The sequence below is a fragment of the Rhinoraja longicauda genome, chromosome 3 (assembly GCF_053455715.1).
Source record: "Rhinoraja longicauda isolate Sanriku21f chromosome 3, sRhiLon1.1, whole genome shotgun sequence".
Lineage (NCBI taxonomy): Eukaryota > Metazoa > Chordata > Chondrichthyes > Rajiformes > Arhynchobatidae > Rhinoraja > Rhinoraja longicauda.
In genome coordinates this window covers 76,390,286-76,406,229 of record NC_135955.1, presented here as the reverse complement: position 1 = coordinate 76,406,229, position 15,944 = coordinate 76,390,286, and the positions used below count along the sequence as shown (strand labels likewise).

The following is a 15,944-nucleotide window of genomic DNA, read 5'->3' as shown; positions in this document are numbered from 1 at the left end:
TTGCATATTTTCTGTCTTCTTCTTTTGTGTCCATCTTCTATGTTTCAAATGTCACATCACTGTCATCATCTGTGACTGCATGGGTTTCTTCCCACATCCCAAAAATGTGTGGCGGATTGTTAGATTCATTAGCCACTGGTGTATGGATGACTGGCAGAATCTGGAGTGATTTACAGCAATTAATTGGAGTAGTTATGTGGGAAGGATAAAATGGGTTATGGTAGGGTTGTTGCAAAAATGGATGCTTGATGCTATGCATGGACTTGTGGATTGTATTTCTTTGACCCTGACTCTAACACTGCGAATGAGAGGTTTTGGGCTAACTTGGTGTGTTCAACAAGCAGGATCTGGAGTTGACCGTTTCCTGCTAACCTACTCTCACCAGCACACCACCAATTTTGGTGTCATCCACAAATTTACCAATCAGGCTACCTACATTCTCATCCAAATTACTGATATACATGAGGATCCAGCACCCATCCCTGTGGCACAGCCTCCAATCTGAAAAAACTCCCACTCACAACCTCTGCCTCCTTCCACCAAGCCAATTTTGTATCCATTTGGCTAGTTAATCCTCATTGATCAACCTTTTGGACAGCCTACCACGTGAGACCTTATCAAAGGCCTTGATGAAATCAGTGTTGACAGTGTCTACTGCCCTGCTCTCGTCATTGGGAGCAACCCACCCACAACACTTCACTGGACTCAATTTTTTGGCAATAATATCTCATGCCAGAATTGACCATGAACTGGAAGAAAATTTTGTTTTTTAAAAAAAAAAGTTGGTTTCTCAAAATTGTAAGTTCTCCTTACCCCTTGAAGTCCTTGGAATTGTATTGTTGGTTGAGAGATAGAGGAATTCTAGAAAAAAAAAATCATAATTAGTTTCAATTAAACTAAAAGACAAAATATACAAAACTCAGTATTGTCCAATCTGAGTATTTGCTGTAATTTGTGTTATCTTCATATTTCATGCATCTACATAATTTTGCTTTTGCAAGCAGTTAATTATTTAAAGTTCAACTTAAAAGACATTTTCTAAGCAATTGCAGTTAAGTTCACATATTACAATCACAATTTGCATTTCTATGTATTTCTAGTCACACAATTAATATTGTCAATATAAAGAGTAAAAGGCAAAAGTTAACACCAAACCATATTATGACAGCAGGATTGCAGGCAAAAATAAGAGTACTAGATCTGAAACTGAACAAATTATCCAGTTGACAAAAGCATCTTTTGCAATCCTATCTTTGCACAACAGTGAAATGTTGTTCATTACGAAACACATGTTCTTACTAATTTTTACTACCCCAAAATTTAGTAAGCACCAGCCTCTGCAAAGACCATAAACTCTTAACTGCAAACCATTGAGTTGCCTGGTGCCCAAAGAACAATATTGCTTTTAATTCATAAACCAGAAAGTAAACCTTCAACTGATATTCCCATCAAAGCTTCAACTTCTTGCTGGGTAAAGGGTATGAAAATGCCATGACCCCTCCTGCACTTTACCCAAATAGCCATCATACATATATAAATCCAAAAACATTTTGTAATAACATATTCAACTCTGAAAGTTGACACAAATCAAAAAAATCTATGGGAGCTGGAAACTGCAAATAAATCAAACTACTACAAGATTACAATCAGACAACGTTTATGGATGTAGAAGTATAGAATTTCAAGATGAAGTTTCATCAGAATTAACTTGATGCAAGGTCATCAAACAAGCAGATGCTTCATCCACAAATGCTCCCTTACATGCTAAGTATTTGCAGTTTTTATTATAGCAGTGTTGCTTATCCATGCATGATACACGTGCTGGTTGCAAGGAAGCAGTAAATTAGGAGAGGTAGCACAAGACAACAATCAATCAATTTGATGAGAATCTGCATTGGAGGCTGTCCCCATCCTGAGATTAAAGTATCAGAGTTCAAAAGTGTTCAATTGGATCCAAAATTGGCTTGGTGATATGAGGCACGGGGTTTGTGATGTATAATAATAATTTGGAAGGGATTGTAGCAAGTTAAATTAGCAAGTTTGCAGATGGCATAAAAGTTGATGGTGACATGGATAACAAAAGATTGTCAATGGTTACAACAGGATAAAGATCAGGTGGAAAGTTGAAAAACGCATCAGCAAAAGGAATTTAAAGCTGACAAATGAGAGGCAATGCATTTGGGAAGTCAAATATGAGAAGAACATATACAGCAAATGTTAGGGTGCCAAATAATTTTGATGAACAGATGGGCCTTTGTGTTATAATTCAGCAGTTTCTTTATTATCACATGTAGCAATGTACAGTGAAATACTTTGTTTGCATACAGCTCAGCAAGACTATCGCCATACACAAGGCACCATCACCTGGTTAGTACAAAATGTTTTGAATAGCCCGCTGAGTCTATATGCAAGCGGCACCATTTTAGTGGCCCTTTACAGTCCCAGCTGCAGCGGGCCGCAATGGCCCGCCTAATTCGCTGGAGGTGACAAATGTAGGTAGAGAAAATATGGCATATTTGCCTTCGTAGGTCAGGGCATAGAATATAAAAGATGGGATATTATTTTGCAACACTGGTTAGATCTCACTTGGGAATACTGTATGCAGTTCAGGTCTCCACTTTTGTTTTCCCCATTGGAATGGAACACTTGTAAGCTATTGGTAATTTTCACTGCACTAGAAAACAATCAACTCAGCAATAAGTAATGATCATAGACACAAAATGCTGGAGTAACTCAGCGGGACAGATGGCATCTCTGGATAGGAGGAATGGGTGACGTTTCAGGTCGAGACCCTTCTTCAGACTCGGGTCACGACCCGAACCGTCACCCATTCCTTCTATCCAGAGATGCCGCCTGTCCCGCTGCACCCAGTATTGTGTGTCTATCTTCGGTTTAAACCAACATCTGCAGTTTCTTCCTACACAATAAATAATGATCAGATCTTTCAACTCTCTCAATGATCTGTTCCAAATGCGAAACAAAGATACATGTCACACACCACAACTTTGAGAAAATTTTAAAAATACTAGAAATACTCAGGTGGTTAGGTAGCTTCTGTAGGAGAAACAGTCCATATTTCAGGTCAAATGGATATGCAGTAACTACTTGAGTAAAATCTGGTTTAATGTAAAAAATGTCACACAAGGAAGGAAAAGTATTCTTAATCCTGCTACCAGATAACATTCTTAGCTCAAAGTTTAATTGTGAAAGGGGATAAGTGTGTTACGTTATAACTTGTTTCAGTGTGAATGTCAGACAGAATAACTTGCTGACTTAAATGCTGGTATGAAGTACTTTACAATTGTTTAAAGAAAACAAGAACGCAGCATTCATTATCTCTAATTGCATGAATGAAAGTAGTGAAAAGTGACCATTTAAATGTCTATGCAACATAATAACAAACATAACAATTTGAACTTTAATCAATACCTTTAAAAAAAAAGAAATTTAAACACAAGCCTCAATTCAGGAGCAAGTTTAAGAGAAAAGGAATAAGCCTGCCTTAAAAGCTGGGCAAACTGCCATTTAGAAGCTAGGATATCTGAGCAGAACGTAGTGTTCTTACAAAATTAGATGAATGGTGAAGCCAAGCAAATAATTTCCATTGGTGACCTTTACATAATATGCAGAATCAACTGTTAACAGAAATAAACATTGGAAAAAGTTAATTCATTTTTATACCCCAGCAGTTCATACCAAAATAAACTAAGCAGTTAAACCAAGCAACCTTTCCAGGGCCCATTTTGTGTTCAATACAATGGGCTCTGTTTAAATATTTTTGCTTAAACTAATTCATGTCACAGTTCATAAGATCATATTTTAGTAAATTAGCTTCATGATTAATACACAATGGGAATAAATCTTTCAAAACTCCAGGCCCATATTTTTTTTTTAAACGGTCAAATCAGAGATTAGCCATTAGTAGGTGAAAGTCCATAAAACCCTTTCAGAGTGACACATGATCAGAATCTTATTAAAACACATTGTTGAGAAAAGTCGTTTTCACTGTGTGAGGAAAAATCAACATTTACATTGGACGCCAACTGGAATGTCTTGAATCTTGGAAATTAACTTGCCATTTATTTACATTATTCAAAATACCTATTTTAGCCCAATAGACAAATTAGCTAATTTTGCATGTGGTGATGAGCCATAACCCAATCCAGGGACACTCAAACTATGTGTAGAAAGGAACTGCAGATGCTGGTTTATACCAAAGATAGAAAATGCTGGAGTAACTCAGTGAGTCGGGCAGCATCACAAGAGAAAAATAGGCGATGTTTCGGGTCAGAACCCTTCTTCAGACTGGTTCTTGAAGTCTGAAGAAGGGGTTCAACCCGAAATTTTACCTATTCTTTCTCTACAGAGATGTTGCCTGACCCGCTGAGTTACTCCAGCCTTTGTGTCTCTACTCAAACTATCGTCATTTCTAAGTGTCTTGAGAGATTTAATTCAGTCCATTATAAAATTTATCCAGATTAATGAGCTGCCCATTTCATCAGCTGCTCTCTCAATCTTCACGTCAACTACTTTCTATGTAGCAGTGTGAACATCTTTTGTAGTCAGTAACCCAACCGACTACAAAACTTGCTCCTGAATTGTGACGTGTTTAAATTTATTTATTTTTTAAAAGGTATCTCAAGTCCATACTCATTATTAACAATGGAGCTCTTGGGTCTCTAATACTTTGAAGTCCCTGCAATTTACAGATCAACCAAGTGGGATAGATGCTTTTGTTTAGCAGTGTAAGAGTATTGTGAAGACTGAGAAATATCCTAACAGACTAATAGGCATAAAAATGGTACAAAGGCAAGAGTAGAGATTACTAACATGATTCTGCTTTACCCCAACTGCAATGCAGGTTTGAGATCTGAACATAAGAGTAATGCAGCACAGCAACGTGCCCTTCAGCCACAATGTCAGTACTGAACATAATGCCAAGTTAAACAAATCGCTTCTACCTGCAACTGGTCCTCTATTCACTGGATATGTACGTGGCTATCCAAGAGTCATTTAATGCCACTATCGGGTATCTGCATCCAACTACTTATCCTGCAGTCTGTTCCAGGCAAATGCCACTTTACAAAAACCTATTCCATAATCCGCAAGTTTAAGAAAAAAAAATGTAAATGCAAATGTTTACTGTATTATCTAAAAGGACCTGTGAAATACATCTACTCATCCCTCTCTGTTCTTTATCTAGCATTCTCTTCCACAATAAAAATTTCCAGCTTTTAAAATGAATTGCACATGGAACACTTAGATGCCACATTCTAACTGAGATAATGCCCTTTCATCCATCCAAAAGCAACATTCATGAGAGACAATGTACAGGAAGCAGAGCAGGTCATAAATGAGGTAGAAGAATAGACTTGATAAAAGGCCACAGGCAAACTGGAAAAATTGCACCATATATTTTGTACACTCCAAAGACGTACAGGTATGTAGGTTAATTGGCTGGGTAAATGTAAAAATTGTCCCTAGTGGGTGTAGGATAGTGTTAATGTACGGGGATCACTGGGCGGCACGGACTTGGAGGGCCGAAAAGGCCTGTTTCCGGCTGTAGATATATATGATATTCTGCTTTGGTAGATCACAACCTAACAATATGAACATGGAATTTTCCAATTTCAAATAATAACCTCTTTTTCTCCTACCCTCCTCCCCACTCCAGTGTGCACTAACTCTCCCACACCCTAGTCACCCTGCTCCTTTCCCCTGCGCACTCATCTCCCGTCCCCAAGTCTTATATTTCTCCTTTCTTCTCCTTTTTCCCCTCCCCATCCTCTTATATCCTTATCTGGCTTTACATTTCACTCTTCTCTCATCACTCCCTCTCATCTGCATCCACTTATCTCATACCACACTTTTGTCTCAGCTCCATCTCTTTCCCAGTTTTCTCTCTCCCTTTTCCACCAATTCGAAGAAGGGTCCCAACCCAAAATGTTACCTGTCCATTCCCTCCACAAATGCCACCTGACCCGCTGAGTTACTCCAACCTTTTGCTCATTGCTCGAGATTCCAGCATCTGCAGTTTCTGTGTCTCTAGGTAGCTCTCTGTTATCTGTCAGATAGTTTCAAAGAAAGGTTGTTTCTTAATAAGTTGACTAAAATCAATTTTGTGGGATGTACACCTTGTAGGCAAAGCCAGTATTTCACCAGTATTTCACACACATGTACAATTTATTATTGACAAAGGCATGAATAAGCAGTTACTTTGGACAGTTAAAGTTCTGGTGATGGCACTCCTGAAGGATTGCTAATAATCATTGTTTCCCAGTGACAGTGAATAAACAACGCATTTCTAACTCGAGAAGGTGTAAAACGTGCAGATTATGTTGATCCCATAAACTATGTGCCCTGTTCTTCTTGTAATTCCAGATGTTGGGAACTGTTAAAGAAATCTTGGCAAGCTGATAGCAAGGTCAGTTATGGCACATGATGTGAAAGCACATCAGAAATTTAGTGAATATTTATGTGGCAGGATTGGTTGGCAAAATGGTTCCTATGCTAAAAATCCTTGTGTTGTTGGAGCATCCAACAATTAGCAAATACTTTACCTTGCACTCAAATTACACCAAGTAAATATGAAACTCCTAAAAATACCTTGCCTCTGTACTGCAGCTATCAGCAGGTCAAGTGGCTGCTGCAATTAAGTTTCTGGACAGTTGTCAGAGTCAGGATATTGATGGAAATACTGCTTTCTAATGCTCATGTCAGAGATAGTAATAGTCTAGTGCTGTGGAAACGATTGTGAATATCAACCAATTCCACCATCCAATCCCCTTGAACGCTGTCCAGGTTTCTGAACATCCAGGTACAGATTCCATTATGTAATGGACATTGAAGCCTCATCCTCCTTCCCATTAGCCAAATAACTGTCTACCATCAATTCATAACTGTCTCTTAGGATATTGCAGAACTTTGATATGATCTTGTGGCTGTGGAATTGCTAATCCCAATGTCATGCCGCTTCTTCTGCAAAATATATTTAGATAGGTACATGGATAGGAAAGGTTTGGAGGGATATGGGCCAAATGGGAGCAATTGGGCAACTAGCTTGGATGGAGCATCTCAGCTGGCATGGAAGAATTGGTATGAAGGGCCTTTTTCCGTGCTGTATCACTCAATGAAGGGTCCTGACTGAACCATAGCCTGCTCACTCTCTCCCCAGATGCTGCCTCACCACCATTTTGTTTAGCTCAAGATTCCAACATCTGCAATTTATTTGCTTCTGCTGTTTAGCCTGTAGGTGGGGCTATAAAATTGATAGTAGACAAGAGTGAAGACAAAATTTCATTTTCATCACAAAGATCATCGAGAGTCATTCACACCAATACTAATTCAGCAACTGACTGAGGCAAGTATTTCCTTGGCATTCTTTTTCAGTCAGCCATTTTCTTTGGAACTCTGATGGTGCTACCATGTCAATACTTGATGGACATTGATGCTAGTATCCATTCTTTGCGTTTACTACTTTCAGGTAACATTCACCATAAAGTAAATGATCAAATTCATCACCCAAGAGATAGAATTGGGTGGTCATCAGGCTTCTGTGCCTATAGAGAATTCGATGGCATGAATTGCATGTGATCAATCTGAGCTGGCACACCCAGAGACGCTCTTCAAATTGTATATTAATGCACCACCATTTGTGGAGGAGTCTGTTCAGCAAATGGGGCAAGGTTTGGACAGAAGCCCAAGATGTTGGTTGAAGATTTTTCTGAGAGCATGATTATCATAATGTGTAGGAAAGAAAACTGCAGACGCTGGTTTAAATCGAAGGTAGACAAAATGCTGGAGTAACTCAGCGGGTCAGGCAGCATCGCTGGAGAAAAGGAATGGGTGACTCTGGGACAGTTCAATCAATTCAGGTATAGGTAATTGAAGAGGCAATATGGAAAAAGCTAGCTTTCATTTCTTAGCAGAATTTTTTTAAACAAGACTTTTGATGAGGTATATGTCGAAAGCCAGTTCAGTGATAGGAGGAAGGATAATGGCAGACATGTGTTTTAGAGCCAGGATGTAGGGTTTTGGATGAGTACTGCTATGTCTCTTCCATGCTGTATTTCTAACATAAATGAACAGGTCATGATTATTTGCAACTGTACAAAATGAGCCCAGTTAGATGATTGTGAAGAAAACAAGCTGTGACCTTAATATATTATGAACTGTTCAGGTGATCAGAAAACATCTGGATGGACAAAAGTATGTGCCAAAGTATGTGGTAGAGCACTCAAAATACAAAAAGGGCAAATAAATATACAGTCACTTGTATGATTTTGAGGAACATTGGGGCTTTGTAATGTTCATTCACATATTGTTCGAAGGACCAAGACAGGTGTCCATATTTTAAGGAGATTTGCCTTTATTGATTAAGACAAAGAAGCAGAACATCAAGCCAATATGGAACAAAACTGCAGTTAGGCCAAAGAAATTGTCCTACATTCTTGACTTTGTTCCAGTCAACAGGACTGCGGAATTTTATTTATGAAGAAACAATGGATAGGCTGGGGTTGTTCTCTTCAATCACGATTTACATTGGTAGTAGAATAACAGAGGAAAGGAGTCTACAATTCACTTATTTTAAGGGCATAAGACAAAAACTTACTACATTCAAAAGTCACTTGGACGAGCATGTGTGGATATAATGGGACAAATAGTTTTCAAGTCGGCATTTCACAGCCAATTTTATGCATTTTAAAACAAGACTTCACTTACACTAAAAGCAAGTGGTACAATGGGGAGGAAAACGGCACCAGGAATTCAGTCAAAATTGTGCTCCAATATACTTTCAATAATCTTTCAATATTTTAACATGTACAGGAATTATGAATATTCAAATATTGTTTGAAGCTGAATTTGCTAGTTGCCAAAACATTTCTAATCAGATATATTTTTGTAAGTTTGATGAAATTGACTGCACGCATTTACCTTCTAATTAATATATCAATCACATGCTAAGTAATAAATTAATTGGGATTATATCCATAAAAAGGGTTTACATTTTAACATTGAAAAAAATAGTACAAATATTTATATTTGCTGCAATGATTCCTGTTCAGAAAAATTTAAACTGTGTCAAAAAGAATACATGCACATAATTTAAATATAGTTCTCATCACAATACAAATATATTAGTTATCTTCTATAACTCCCTAATGATGGGGAGATTCAGAATGAAAAAAGGATTGATCTAATTATGCAGCATTCTCACTTTTGTTAATAGAATGTGTTATCAGGCCCTCCACTCAATTATTCAGTCACGTGCTTGATGTTCAAAAAATGCCTGTTCACGAGATACAAAATTGCCCAAAACAAAATCATACCGTTATCTATCATTGACTGGAATTATAAATAAGTCGATCAGAATAGATTATGACACTGCATTATATTGCACTAAATGAAAACTCCTTTATATCAGGTGGGTTAAAAAAAACAGTGGCAACACACAACAAGCTACATCATATTTAGTGGTTTTTTAAAATAGAATTACATACCCTTAGTAAACTTTAGCACAGGAAAGGTGATGATCAAAAGAATGGTCAAAAAGTTTTAATGAGCATGATAGGGAAAGAGACTAATGTGAATTAGAGACTATCCAAGGGCTTAGGATCCAAGCAGCAAAAAAAAAAAGGAGGACAATATTCAAAAGGTCTGAAACAGGTTTGAATAGGCCATAGCATTTGGGGAATTTAATTCAGTTCTGTTTGTGATCCACAACAATACAGCCCTTTTAATGCACCACTAACCCATTATGTACAACTATGATAATTGCTGGGCTTGCCAGCAACATCCACATCCTGAAAATGAATATTTAAAAAAGCACCATCAAACGAGGAGAAATAAAATATCATACCAAGAAACCAGAAATAGAGTGACACGGATCTCAGAAGATTGACAAGTGCATTTGAATACAATAATGAAATGGTCAAGTGAATGCAAGTCAGTAAATGCAAGGGTGAGAGGAAGATCATTGTGTAAATTAGGATACAGAAAGAACTTATTAACTCGAGTGTATCCAGAGATGATGGTACTACCAAGTAGGAAGTCAGGCATGGCAATATTAGAAAAGTCAGAAAAAAGTGGTGATGAGAACAAGCATGAGGGTTAAAGTATATTTGAGATAACATTGAGTCAGTGGATGTAACCAATTACTTTGCTGGGTTAAGTTTAATCTTAACCTTGTCAAAAAGATGTTTTAATTGGCTTCACAATCCTGGATATTGTAGGAGATGGGGTCAGAGGCAGGAAAAAAAAAACTTGTGTGAAAAGTGCATGCAGTGCAGCTTTGGCTGACAGAAAGAAAAAAAGGACTTTGTCATAATAATCCAAACTCAGTGCAAACTGGTCCCTTAATGGAATTATGTCCTGCAAGAGAAAAAGCAGCATCCTTTGGTAACGTAGTAACTGATTCTTGGTCATAACATCATGATAAGAGAGCCTTCTGGGTGCAGAATGTTAGGACATCACAGCCAAACTACAGTCCGCAGGATTTAGAAAGCAAACCAAACACTACCAACCAGAACTGGAAACCCAAAATGATTTCCCCCAATGCCCATAACCACCAATTACACAAATCAATTAATGCAGACCCTTTTTGAATGTGGAATTTCTAGACGAGAAAATTGGCTAACATTGTAACAAAAAATAGAAATAAAAATATTAGTACACAAAAGCTTTTCAGTGTACCTCAGTAGACATGACAATAAACAAAACTAAATAAATTGCAGGGGGTCTGAAGTGACATTTCTGCATAAATTAAAAAAGTTAGGACTCAGCCAGCTCTCTTCATAATATTAAAGAATATTCATTCTTGGTCCACGTTAACAGATTGTGTAAATTGGCAACTGAAATTTTGTGGGTCTGTAGTCTTTGCTTGGATTTTCCACATCCAAAAAAAGAAGATCAAGGGGTTTTAAACAGCTTTGAAATGTTTACAGATACATAAAAGACTACAGATGTTGAAATCATGTTGATTAAAAAAAAAAAACCAGTGGAGAAATTTGGTGGAGAAACAAGGTACTGCAGATGCTGGTTTAGAAAATGGACACAAAGTGCTAGAATAACTCAGTGGGTCAGGCAGCATCTCGGAGAACATGGTGGAACAGTTGTGGAGGGAAGTGTCATAGAGCATAGAAACAGGCCCTTTAGCTTAATTTGCCTATGCCGGTCAGCATGCCCCGTCTACATTTGTTCCACCAAAGGGTTCTGCCTATATATATCCCTCTAAACCTATCCCTATCCATGTACCTGTCCAAATGTTTTTTTAAATGTTGCGATAGTCCCTGCCTCAACTACCTCCTCTGGCAAATCATTCCATATACCTATCACCTTGTGTGAAAAGGTTGCCCCTCAGGTTCCTATTAAATCTTTTCCCCTTCACTTTAAAACTATGTCCTCTGGTTTTTGATTTCCCGACTCTGGGTAAAAGACTGTGCATTCACCCTTTCAATTCACCTCATGATCTTATGTACCTCTATAACATCACTCCTCATCATCTTGCATTCCAAGGAATAAAGTCCTAGCTAGCTCAACCTCTCCCTTGGTTCCGGCCCTTGAAACCTAGCACATCCTCATGAATCTTCTCTGCACCCATTCCAGCTTAACAAAAAATTTCCTATAACAGGGTGAACAAAACTGAACACATTACTCTAAATTTGACCTCACCAAATACAAGTTACATGACTTCCCAACTTCTATACTCAATATTCTGACTTATGAAGGCCAATGTGCTGAAAGCCTTCTTGACCACCCTATCTACCTGTGAGGCCACTTTCAAGGAACAATGTACCTGCACTCCTCTATAACACTTTCCAGAGTCCTGCCATTCACTCTGCAGGTCCTGCCCTGGTCAGACACCCCAAAAGTCAATATCTTGTGCTTCTCTGTATTAAATTCCATCAACCGTTCCTCAGCCCACCCAATCAAGATCCTGCTGCAATTTTTGACCAACCATCTTCGCTATCTACAATACTTTAGTGTCATCTGCAAACTTGCTAATCATGCCACATGATCTCATCCAAATCATTGATATAGATGACAAGCAGTAATGGGTTCAGCACTAAATCCTGAGGCACACCATTAGTCACAGGCCTCCAATCCGAAAAACAACCTTCCACCAACATTTTCTGCTTCCTTCCATGAAGCCAATTTTCTATCCTGTTGGCAGTCGCTCCTTGGATCCCATGCGATTTAACCTTCCAGAGCAGCCTACCATGAGGAACATTGCCAAATGCCTTGCTTAAAGTGGACAATGTTTCAGGCTGATGTCAGCAAACGCAATGCTTAAAGAGCACATATACAAAAACAGAGATGTAATGCAGAGGCTCATGGTTAGGAATGGTTGGAATATTGTGAGCAATTTTGGGCACCATATCTGAGGATGTGCTGGATCTGGAGAGGGACCAGAGGAGGTGTACAAGAATTATCCCAGGAATGAGTAGGTTAACATATGATGAGCGTTTGACAGCACTGGCCTATACTCGCAAGAGCTTTGAAGAATGAGGGGGAACCTCATTGAAACATGCAGAATAGTGAAAGGCTTGGATAGAGTGGATGTGGAGAGGATGATTCCACTAGTGGGAGAGTCAAGGACTAGAGGTCATAGCCTCAGAGTTAAAGGATGTTCTTTTAGGAAGGAGATGGAGGGGAAATTCTTTAATCAGAGAGTGGTGAATGTGTGGAATTCTTTGCCACAGAAGGCCTTGGAGGCAAAGTGGATATATTTAAGGCAGAGATAGATTCTTGATTAGGAAGGGTGTCAGAGGTTATGGGGAGAAGACAGGAGAATGGGGTTAGGAGGGAGTGATCAGCCATGATTGAATGGCAGAATAGACTTGATGGGCCGAATGGCCTAATTCTACTCCTGCCACTCCTGATGTCTTCACATTTTCCTCCAGATTCTGCCTGACCCATTGAAAGTGGTCTGTTTATTTACTCAAATGGATACAATTTGAAAACCTTGGATGAGCTCTAAAGTTTTATTTTACGTAAGGGTTAGGCCAAGAAATGCAGTGTTTAATATTTTAAATATTTTTTTCTTATTAATCCAAAGCAAACAGGTCATGGAGTACCATATTAATGAATAAATACTGTAATTGAACATAATTAAATTGAATAAGTACTTTATTTATTTAAAATCGTTGAAAACATTAGCGACGCAGTGTGGTGCTGGTTTCCGACGGGCATGGTGACGGATGCACCACACATCTGTCCTCCATTCAGCTGGCAAGCTCCTCTTTTGTCTCTACATTTGCGTCTTCCATCAACGTCTTCAGCATGGTGTTGTTTGGTCATCCTGGGTTCCGTCTTCCCGCCCGCCGTGGACTGAAGGATGTCTGTTACACCCATTACCCTCGGCCGACCCAAAGGCAACTCGGGCAGACAAACACAAAGAGGTCGGGAATTCTCCCTGCCAGGGGCACCATGTAATCCCGTACTACCTGCTCCATGGTCAGATAGCCGGCGACTAAACTGTCTCCCCTACTTGGTTTGCTAGGCAAGGAGGGGGCTGTGGACCCCCAGCAGGACCAAAAACAAGACCTGTCAAAGGGCGGATGAGCTCCTATTGAGCCAACGGCCATCCACACTTCAGTAGAAGTTGCGATCACTGTCGTACATAGCATTGTAGGGAATGATAAGCACACACACCAAAATCCTATACTTCCAGCGGCGGAAGTCCACAGGAACTTAGCAGCTGGTCAAGGTCCTGGCCCATCTGGCCACCATGACGACGGGTCTTAAGACCCTGGGCACACCTCGGGGGAGGGATCAGTCCGACTTCAGGACTAAGGCGGCTGCACGAAGTGCACAAAGTTATTGAATAAGCACTGCTGCAGTTTGCTGACACAACAGGAAGATAGAGCAAACTGTCTCCCAACCCAATCACACACACAGGCCAAAAAATAGCTACACTTAACAATATTTGCAATGAGCCATGGCACTCAGATTTGAAATACTGTACACCCAAACTTGTCAACAGCTCACCATAAGCATGTGATTTGCAAGTTATTTCCCTTCAGCTTTCAACAAACTTCAAAATATGTAATTCTTTACGTCTAATACAAGCAAAGCTTAAAACAAAACTCAGGAACCCGGCAGATGTATCAAACATTTGCGCTCCAACTAAAGGACCCTCTTCTGAACTGAAGATACGACTGGAGAATTCGACGTACTTTTTTTTAAATGGACGGAACAGCAATTTTAGGTCAGCCTGGCGTCTGGGCAGGTTAAGCAGTCAATGCAATGACAGACGGCTTCTTCATAAATTATTCATGAAATTAGAAACGGCAAATATTCATTTAATGAATAATAACATTAAAAGAATAGCAACTAAAAGATAAAACGTTCTACACTTTTGCAAGAAGATCCATACACCAATGAGGTAACGTTTGCTGTGTCAATACTACCTACGCAAATTAATCGGTAAAATGACCGCCTGCAGAAAAAAATGTTAGTCTCAGCCAATCAAACGAACGTGACAAGTGAAAAAAACTCACTCATCTCTCAACCGAACGACCACCAAAGGTAAAAGAAAACGGAATAAATGGGGATTCAGTATTTTTGGTTAATTAAGTCTATGTGTATTCGGTTAGACTTAGCCACCCTGCTGGGCTGGCTGCTGCTGCTGCCATGCACAGTCCAACGCCAACCCACCCCCACCATATTTTAGATACGGTTTAGCAAGTTTGTCTCAGGATCAAAAATCCTGCCAGATATTTCGAACGGTTAAGTGAAATTAATTTGTTTTAATTCACTGAAATTGACATTACTTAATCATTGCGATTTAACATTTCTATGAAATACGCCTAGAGCCACTATGCAAATACAGTATGTCGCGATTGAAATGGCTACTGCAGAGGTTAATCAGCCTCGCCTAATCGCTTCCCAACACACATCACGTACTCGGAATCTCCATTTAATAATGCAGTTAGAGAATCGTCTTGAGTCACATTAAACTATTTAAACGATGAAGTTTATTATTTCAATTTCAAAACATTTCAATATCATACCAATATATCCAAACTTTACCCGTTACTGTCTGCTGCTAGAATTCCAAAATGTGTGTGACATTTAATATTTGAAATTAAATGTCAATTAACATCTGTTAACGAAATAACAGCAGCAGTGGGCGACAGAGACACCGAAAACCGAATAGTCTGCTGAGTTTTGTTCAAGGCAACAATCTCAGTTGGTCAAGTTTTACTTTAACTCCGATGGCAAGTTATCGGTTCAGAAAAAAAGGATAGAAACAAATGCAGCAAACGAACTATCAGTGCTTTTCCTTTGCACTAGAAACTACGGTCCAGTGGAAAAGAATATAAAAATTTGGGAGAAGCCGTGTTTTTTTTCAGCACGCGAAGGTTTGATTAGATATATATGAATTAGATTGAGCAACGAAAGAATAGCTCACAGTAAGTTTTAAACTCTTTAATCCCCCCCTCCCTCCTCGGCTTTCCACTGTCGGCATCTGAACTGTCAGTCATTACTTGTCCCGTAAACGAAAAGTTGGAATAGCATTTAAATAAATTATAAACCTTCCCCAACCCGCACCTTTGCATTTTGAAAGGCTTCCAGCGCTCGAAAGGCTGTCTCTGTCAATTTAACATGAAAGACGGTGATTTTGCCGGGATTCTCTTTCCCACACGACAGCCCGTAACGTTGATCCACAGCGAGCGCTGCCGCCATCTTGGACTCGGCCCTCCGGCATCAGTTTACTGTCCCTCTCATCGTCCACCTCCTCTCTGCCGTCCCTTCCCCGGGCTCTGAAGGAACCATCCAGCAGAGCAACCGAGGGGGTAACTGTGGGGCAAATGCCTGCCACCCAACTTCTTTGGACAAGCACATCCCGCCCAGCTCGCAGCCTCTCCAACCCTCTCATTGGCTCACCCCGTCCCGACCTCCCCTCTCGCTGGTGGAGGTCTCCGCTGTCTGATTGGTTG

The 15,944-nt window shown here is 39.5% G+C and overlaps 1 protein-coding gene across 1 annotated transcript in view; it reads right to left on the bottom strand.

The window, feature by feature from the left end:
• The window catches only part of ell2 (elongation factor for RNA polymerase II 2), a 71,493-nt gene extending 55,619 nt beyond the window's left edge, over positions 1 to 15,874 (bottom strand). The window contains exons 1-2 of the mRNA XM_078396472.1: positions 15,556 to 15,874; positions 814 to 861 (exon numbers count right to left, since the gene is read on the bottom strand). Of these exons, the coding sequence (XP_078252598.1) occupies positions 814 to 861; positions 15,556 to 15,690 (183 nt within the window). The 5' untranslated portion in view covers positions 15,691 to 15,874. The remainder of the gene's footprint in view (positions 1 to 813; positions 862 to 15,555) is intronic.
• Positions 15,875 to 15,944: the final 70 nt, after the last annotated feature.